We start from the raw sequence: 8,866 nt of genomic DNA on the forward strand, positions 1-8,866 counted from the left end.
CCATATTGCAGGCTTAGTATTTGTGTTAGGAACTAGGTCTAAGAAAAATTATATTATCCAACCCTGATAATTTAAATGTGATCTCCCAGTAAGTGACACATCCACGGACATAAATTAATTATAAAATATCTCTGAATCTTTTTTTCTATTCCCTCCATAATACTATTCAATCCATCACCAATATTGTCCTAGAATTATTTAAAAGTATTCATTTATTCAATTGTAACTTGTCAGCGAGTCTGTCACTTCCAGTTTTCTCCCAAGCCTTACCTTAAAAAAATAAAGACAAAAATCTCAATAAAAAATATATATATATGTTAGGAATGATGTTAACTGCCCAATAATTCAACCCTCATCTAATAAACAAGATGGCATAAAACTGAGGATGTTATCACAGTGTCAGAAAAAAAGGGAGGGGAAAAAAGAGGAGGAAGGAAAACAGCTCTTCTGGGAAGGAGAAGGAGACATTTGCTTATAAAAGGAGAAATCAGGCTAGAGCCCCTCAGGTTAAAAGGAGTGAACTGCAGGTATCTTTAACATTGCAGGCTGGCTTCGGTTTCCTCTGGGTGTTCCTGGAAATGGCATACTCAAACTGTGAAAGCAGCGAGAAGGTAAGTTTAGTTTGAATACAATTATTAATTTCCCACAGATTCATTTTTCAAAGTCTTTCTAGAGCTTGTTTATATTTCTTTCTTGTCACAAATCTTAATTTCTGGATGTTAAGAAATCTCTATCTTGGAATCTCCTCTTTGCAAGCAGATATTACTTTCCTTTGATGTGACGGTGGTTCAGTGTAAGAGCAAAAAGGAGAAAGGAAGATTCCTGTTCCTAGTCCAAAGTAAGAGATTTATTGCATCCAGACATGTTGTAGTGGAGCAAGATAATAATGGTGAAGAGATAAGGAGATAAGGTCAAGAGAAAGTGGGAAAGGGTAATGTGGATGAGCTCAGAGAGTGAAGTCACCAATTAATTGGTTTCTTTCGTCTGGGAGTAAGAAGTAACCTATTCCCAATGGCTTTACTACCAAATGAGTTTCAGACTAGGTTTGGGTAATCCTGGACTGGAGGAGAAAATAAATTGATGAGGTTTCATAGGTGTTTGCAGGGAACGCTGTACCAGGCCAGGCTAGAGGGCTGAACTGACTAATATTAAGTATGTGATCATGGGAAAGTCATGGAGTTGCTTTGACATCCCCCCTTCCCCCCTACTGATCTCTACAGAGGAGTAATAGTTCCCAGCGTCAGTTTTTTTTTTTTTAAACTGACCCTTGAATGTGTGTGGCAGTGTTTTCAAAAAGTATACAAATGCAAAATCCCAAAATGGGAGCTAGGAATGTGAGAGCCCTGGAAAGCCACTTCAGAGATTTCAATAGGAGAAAGGGCCCGGCACCTCAGGCTCCCTTGGCTGTTCTGAGGAATACTTAAAGGTGGTGGAGTTTATTCACATTTAGATATGAGAAGAAAAGCTAAATCCAGAAACTTAAGCTTGTATTACTCAATGGCATCAGTCATTTAATTTCTGTGACTCAGCTGCCTAATCTGTAAAATAGGAAATCTACTTAAAATATTATATGAGTATTAAATGAGAGAAATATAGAAAACCCCTAGCACAGTGTATGTACTGTACAAACCCAGTAATTAGCTCTTTCCTTCTTATCTCCTTTCTCTTTCATTAATGGGATCATTAAAGGAACATGAACTGCCTATTCTGAGCTGAGCACTGTGTTGCTGTGATTGCAATGGAAAGTAAAGCATATAGATTTGCCCCCCTCAGGTCATGGGGCTGAAACGAGGCCAGAATGGTTGGAGCTCAGAAAACTAAGAAGTTTTAAGCTGGAGTGACAGGCAGGAACAGACTGTTCAGGAAATTGTAGGTCACGCGAGGGAGTTTTGTCCTTAACCTAAATAGTAAAGAAAAGTCCTTGAAGTATTTTAAACAAGCAGGAGAGCAATCTGCAAACAGACTGGTGTTAGAATGGGTTTGGGAATAATAGGAGATGGTTGCATTTGCCAGTGAGGGTTGATGATTGCTTGAATAAAGAATCATGATAGTAGATGGGAAGGCAAGAGCACATTCTCTATAGAGTTAGGAGATAAAAATGAAAGTATTTGGTGTTTTAGCTGATGAAGAGGAAGACCATGAGAGAAATGGCTTCCCCAAACCCACAGCCTACCCTTCCATTTCCTCTTTATCACCCACCTGTAAATCTGCTTTTGCTCATTTCATTGGTTGTTTCTTTTATCTAATAAAAGTTCCGTTAATCAACATCAAATTCCGGGAATCATCAAGTCTTATCTCCGTCCACCTATTGTTTTGTTTTCATTAGTTGCACTTTGAGACTGAGCAGGTTCATTGGATGGCATCGAATACAAATCAGTGACTGACCCTTTCTTTCCCAGACTTTCTCTGAGGAGAAATTAGATGAAGAAAATGTGTTTCTCACATTGGTTCCAGTTAATGAGGAAGCTAATGAACATCAAATGGAACCAAGTGTTTCTTCAACCTCAGAGATGGACATAAAGATGCCTGTGACCAACAGTAAAGGTATAAGAGGGTAGGGCTTGCTCGGTTTGCTGGACCTCCAGGGAAGCCCAGGAAAAAGATTTCTCTTCCCTGTCCTTAGACCATACAACCCCCAGCTTAAATCTCATCTTGGTTCCCAATGATAAAGGATTTCTCAGACTTTCATACTTTTCATTTGCTAAGCACTAGGAACTACTCTCTTGCTTTTAACACACAAAAACAGGCCTGCCGAGTGCTTTGGACTGAGCATAGTCTTACTGGGGCAGCTAGATGTGAATTCAAAATTCCCAACCCATGGAGCTCAGTTTTCTCTTCATTTTGGTTAATACAAGCCTTATAAGTGTTATGAAGACTAAATTATTTTCCCCAGCTTTATTGAGATATAATTTACACATAACATTGTGTGATTTAAAGTGTACATGTGATTATTGATATATATATATATTTCACTAATTTTTATATATACATATGCATAAAATAGTGAAATAATTACCAAAATAAAGTGAACTGACACATCTAACCTCACAGATCCCCCATCCACCCCCCGCCATGGGAATTTTTATGATTTACTGTCTTAGCAACTTTCAGACATACAACATAGTATTGTTAACCAGTCACTATACCACATGTCACATCCCCAGAACTTACCCTAAAACTGAAGATTTGTATCCTTTGATCAGCACCTCCCCTTTTCCTCCCCCCTTCAGCAAATACCAATTTACTGTTTTTCTGAGTTCAGCTTTTTTTAGATTCCACATAAGATCCTGTAATATATTGAAAGACTAAATAATTTTGAAAAACATCTAGTGTTTTTGCTCTGTGAGTCATTACTGATCAAATATTTAGCAGCTCTTAATATGTGTCCTTTAGTATATGTTCTCAGTGCATAAAGGCATCTGATATGTATTTTTAGATTGATTCTGTTTTTCTGGGCCAATATAGAGGACTTAAAGATGAAGTTAGACAGTGACAGGTTGGAACTAGCAGAGTGTGATGAGACAGGTGCTGTAGAGAAAAATTAGGTGGGCTGACAGAAAGGAGAACCACTGTTGGTTAGGGTACTTCCTTTGATTTCTGTAGGAACAGCTGATAACATGTGGTCCAAAATCTAGGTGTTTTGGAGGAACAGTCCACCACAATGTCCTAACCAGGTAGTTGCTTATGGTCACAAAAAACAAAAGGTTGCTCTGTGTAGTAAAAAGCATGCAATTTAGAATTTGAAAATTGTTGAGTTTGAGGTTTGAGTACCAGGTTTGCTCTTTTAATGGAGGTGTGATCTTGGTCAAGTCCTTTAATTTCAGAGTCTATTACCTTATTTGTAATATGAGGAAAAATATGTGATAATGTATATGTGCAAATTGGGTTATAAGAAATAAGTGAGAGCTTCATGAAATTAACAATGAATCTTATAAGCATTAAATTATTATTTGGTGCCCTTTTTTCTCAGTACATCTTCCTCAAACACATGAACAGTTCCAGAGCTGCCCAAAACCTAGTCCTACGAAACCACCCCTTCCCTTGCCAACCGTTTTGCCTCCAATCAGGAAAGTGAGGTGGGACACTTTGCAGAACTGGTGCCGACAATGCAGTTTGAGCACCGCTGGCCGGGTGAGTACCCTGATGGGACACTTGGCTGCTCAGAGCAAGGATGGGAAGTTTTGTCAGCTTGTAACTTTTACTTCCTTTCTCAATCTCCTTAGAAAATGGAGGTTTATCTGAGGCTCCAGAAACATGCTTACTCTGAAAAAAAACAGGTGAGTGAGGAATGTGGTGACTGAACGCAAGTTCTGATGGTAAATTGTTCCTGTTCTCCCACCATCTTTATATACGTTGTACCTCAAAGGCAAAGTTTCTCAACCAAGACTATTGACCTTTGTGCCAAGTAATTTCCTTTGGAGGTTGACCTTTGCATTTAGGGTGCTTATCAGCCTAAATGTCCATGGCCTCTACCCACTAGGAATCAGTAGCTACACCCCTCCCCTCACCACACTAATTTTAACAATAACAAATTTCTCCCGTTTGAGAACCACTGCTCAAAAGGAACTAACATTCCTTAAACCCTTCTCACACATTCATGGGTTGATGTATAAAGAATGATAAAGATGACACAAAAATCCTTAAGGCAATAGCACTTCACTGAATACTCATTATGATTGCCGTTTGCAGAATATTCCTGAAAGCACACAGGAGTACGGATCTGAGTCATATACAAGGAAATTCAGAACGGCGGCCAGAGCAGGGACTCGGAAACATAAGATTAAGAGAGAGGAAGGGACTCACATCGTCGAAGTGGTAACTTCAGCTCAGGAAGCCTTGCTGGCAGCATGGGCAAGAATTGCTGCAAAAGCCATTCAACCTAAGTCTGCAAATTCACGTTCCATTCCTGCTTCCGCTGAGACCTTTCTGGTGGAAGCCTCTGGTAAGAGGATTTTGAAAGAGTACAATTCTAGGGAAAAAAAGGTTAATGTATTAGTCTATACTGAAAGGTTGTAAAAGGGAAAGAGTTAAAATATCTATAGATTGAATATCAGGTTCAAATAGAGCTTGTCTTTGATTGATAGACAGCTAAATTTTGCCTGGATAGAGATTGATTGGTGACCATTTCTCATCACAAAGCAGAAATCCAAGGTAGAAAGAAAGTATAATCTGATAATAATGGTCAGCCACAGCCTGAGATCTTCTCTTTTGTCTCTCTCCTCAGTCCATTAGTATGAGTTTTAGAATTGAACAGCCTTGGTTCAGATTTTTGTCTTAACTGATTTCCTAGGTGTGAGGCATTGACAAGTTACTTAGTTTAAGCCCTGGTATCCTGATCTATAAAATGGAGATTACAACTATTCTATGTTGTAGAATGATCTGACAGTTATGAGATACAACTTAGCATGTTATAAACCTAGGCAGTAATAATGAAAACTTTTGGGGTTCCTATCCTCTTAGAAACCTAGAGAATAACTCAGCCCCACCTTTCTCCTATTCTTTCTCCTTAATATTTTTGTTTTCATCTCCAGCACAGAGTTACCCTCCCCTTTTTTGGCTTCTTTTGAATGAATTCTTTTTCTCTCTCCACCCCATTGCCAGGACTGTTCTGGACATACTTTAATTCAGTGCTGTCCTGTATGGTAAGGCCTGGTGTTCACTACACAAGGAACCCAGCCAAACAGTGAACTTGGCTTACTCTCTGCTCCCCAAGGTGCACTCCCTTTCGTGAGGAAGAATGGGCACCTTTTGCTAATAGGCAAAAGTACTGTCCAGTCTCAAAGCTCACTCTTCTTCATTGAGCAGTTATTAGGCACCTACTGTGATCCAGGGTGTGCCTAGTCACCCAGGTATACTGTGCTGAACATACATCATTTCCACTCTTGTTTTTAGTCTAACTGGGGAGATTTTAAAGATACTGAAACCCACAGTGACTGTTCCTTTCCCTTATTTTCAGACAACTGATATCTGTAAGATTTACTGTGTTTCTCTCAAAAATCCCATCTCCCCAATTAGATTATTCCTTAGACTTTGCAAGATCCTTTTGTCTGTTTTCTATAGTTGCAGAAGAATGTGGTTAGGGAAATAGTCTCTGATCAGAATGTGTGAATCCATGTCCTAGTTCTGGGGAAATTATAGTTAACACCTTAGGCTTCCATTATTACCTTACCTGTAAATAAGAAAAGTAAATAGAGGTGAATATTAACAGTGTTTTTAATTAAGAGTACATACATTAATACATGTAAACCTCTTAGCAAAATCCTGGACACAAAGCAAACATTCCAAAATGTTCATTGTTGTTATATAGTATCTTTCAGTCTAATTGATTCATGCTTCTCATTCAGTAGATTCATTAACAGAATATAGGGCAAAATCAAGGGACTTAGTGAGAGGTTGGACTGGGGTGCAGTTACTTGATCTTACCTGTTTACATTTGTTTCTCTTTCCCTCCCTAGGTGTCAGGTGGTGTGTGGTCCACGGCAGACCTCTCTTAGCAAAAAAAAAGGGGTGGGTGCGCCTGCAGTTCCATGCAGGTCAGACCTGGGTGCCTGACACTCCCAAGAAGATGATCTCTCTCTTCCTGTTACCGGCCTGCACTTTCCCATCCCCAGACATGGAAGATAATATGTTATGCCCTGAATGTGTCAAGAGGTAGATTTCATGTATCTTCCTAGGAATGGCATACAGAAAGGGAGATGTCTAATGGGTTCTTGAATAATTTAGTAGCAGAAGGCAGAGGGCAAACATGCTGTAATTTGCCATATAGATCAGTTTAAAATAGGAAGCAAAAGAATTTAGTAGTGGATTAGAACTCAAAAAAACCATAGTTTCTTCTTAGCAACCTTAAAGTACCTGATAAATTCTAATCTTAACTGCCTCTATTTTAGGGACCAGTTATAAGGAAAACAACGAAACATTAGAGTTCTTACTACTTGTCAGATAGTTAGTTGGGGATAAAAAAATTAGACAAAATCCATTAGCATGCTGGAATGAAAATGAAACACATGGGTAGAACCTAAATAGGAGTAGATTAAGGGAATTTACCTCTACTGAGGAAGAGCATATCAGCTGGAAAGTAATTTGGGCATTTTGGTAGTGGAAACAGCCCAGACAAAACATGGGAATGAAAGAATATGACATTCTTACAAATTATGAATAGGTCAGTATGATTGAAACTTACACTGACAAATAAATCTGGGAGATGGAGGAACAAATACTGAAGATTTGGTATCTGTATTAATGGTCTCATATGTTACCATATAGGTTATAATGTCTCGGTCACTTCCGCGACACATACTTTGATGACTACATACCCTCCACCCACAATAATACATACATTGGGTGTGCACTGCACAGAAGACCGCTTTAGATTTCATATAGACCTTAGAACTAGTGTTTATCCAGGAGTACGAAATCCAGCCTTTGGTGATGGAATTGGGTGGAGGTGAGATGGGTGTGGAGAGATTCTCTTGAGGTTTTGTTTTAGGAAGTAGATTGAAATCTTATAATAGATACTATATTGGTGAGCAAGTAAGAGATTGCTATAATTCTGGAAAGATAATTTATGACCCTGGCAAAGAATTTAAAGAGGAATGGGACAAGTTTAAGAGCTATAAGAGTAAAAGGAACATGATGCTGTCTTGTTAGATGGAGGAATGGTAGAAGTCCCATTGATTGGTGAAGAGTATGGTATGTGTACATGCTTGACACGGGTCTAGAGTTCTGAGAGTACAGATTAGAGAGAAACATCTTTAGGAATCATTGTCATATACATTTTACATACAGTATAGAGGAATTAGAGCGAGCTGAGAAAACCCCTACAGAGAAGCAGTATGTCATGGAAGGTGAACAATGGAGACTGAAAAGGTACAGTTAGAGGTTGGGAGAGAGGTGGGAAAGGAAGCAACGGGCAGAGAGTCTCAGAAAGAAACAATTGGCAGGACAGCACCTTCTAAGTTACCAATGCAATGCTTTTGGAAATGTCACTGTAGGACTCCAGTGCTGGTTTTTTTGAGGCTAGGTTGAAGGTCAGTAGAAGCAGAAATGTGATGGTGGTAAATTGGAGTAGAGCCTGTGAAGTACTAAGAACAGGACACAATCATAATCTGTCCTGCTACAGCTACAAAGGCGGAGAGAGCAGTTAGTTGTGAAGTAATATCAAGGGGTTAAGTCCTTCCTGCATTCCTTCTTTGCTCTCTTTTTCTTTAATGGGAAAACCATGAGCATGCATGAACAGAGAAGGGATGTGGTAAGGGAAGGGAAAAGTATAAAGAAAAAGGAAATAGAATGATACTAAGTGGACAATTTTGTTCCTTTGTTTACTAAAATCTTTTTACCCACCATTCTTAAGGTGGTAGGGCAAACTGCTAAGGACCTCTAGAAGTAAATTTTTCATTTTGTTGGTCATTTCCAGGTGGTTCATAGAGAATGGTCCATCTTACTCTAACAGTTTTTCAACATTCTTTTCAAACTTGCTTTTCAGGAATAAGAGAATGATGAAAAGATTGATTAAAATGAGGAGGCAGAAACAGCCTGGTTTGAACACGCCGGCATTGTTCCTTTTGGATAGGCCATATCTCAATGAAGAAGAAAAAGTGGAGAGTCCACCGCTGAACTGATATATATCCCAGTGATGTCTATGTTCTGTCTTGGTCATCCTCAGTGTTGCCTGATAACTAAAGATGTGAATGTCTGGATTTTGTACTTGAGGTTTGCCAAAAAGTGACTGCCACAGCTGCTGCAACTCTTTAGCTATATAGAACAAAACTTGGTTTTGTATTAATAGGTTTTTTAATTCTCTTAGCAGTTTTAGGCTTTCAGAAAAATTCAGAAAGTACAGAGTTCCCAAATATTGTCCCGCAGCCCC

The 8,866-nt window shown here is 39.0% G+C and overlaps 1 protein-coding gene across 1 annotated transcript; it reads left to right on the top strand.

Annotated features, from left to right (window-relative positions):
* The first annotated feature begins 578 nt into the window (after positions 1–578).
* On the top strand, positions 579–8,618 carry DPPA2 (developmental pluripotency associated 2). Its single transcript, XM_017652418.2, has 7 exons — positions 579–611; positions 2,400–2,544; positions 3,971–4,131; positions 4,224–4,277; positions 4,690–4,942; positions 6,456–6,651; positions 8,483–8,618. Exons 1-7 carry the CDS (start codon positions 579–581, stop codon positions 8,616–8,618), a joined length of 978 nt encoding a protein of 325 aa, XP_017507907.1.
* Positions 8,619–8,866: the final 248 nt, after the last annotated feature.

Source organism: Manis javanica, chromosome 3 (assembly GCF_040802235.1).
Source record: "Manis javanica isolate MJ-LG chromosome 3, MJ_LKY, whole genome shotgun sequence".
In the NCBI taxonomy this organism is placed as follows: Eukaryota; Metazoa; Chordata; class Mammalia; order Pholidota; family Manidae; genus Manis; species Manis javanica.

Bases quoted from the DNA above. Each gene is read 5' to 3' on its own strand.
- DPPA2 (XM_017652418.2), top strand. From the start codon at position 579: ATGGCATACTCAAACTGTGAAAGCAGCGAGAAG. The intron at 612-2,399 runs GTAAGTTTAGTT...TTTCTTTCCCAG, and splicing joins ACTGTGAAAGCAGCGAGAAG to ACTTTCTCTGAGGAGAAATT. The intron at 4,278-4,689 runs GTGAGTGAGGAA...TGCCGTTTGCAG, and splicing joins CTTACTCTGAAAAAAAACAG to AATATTCCTGAAAGCACACA.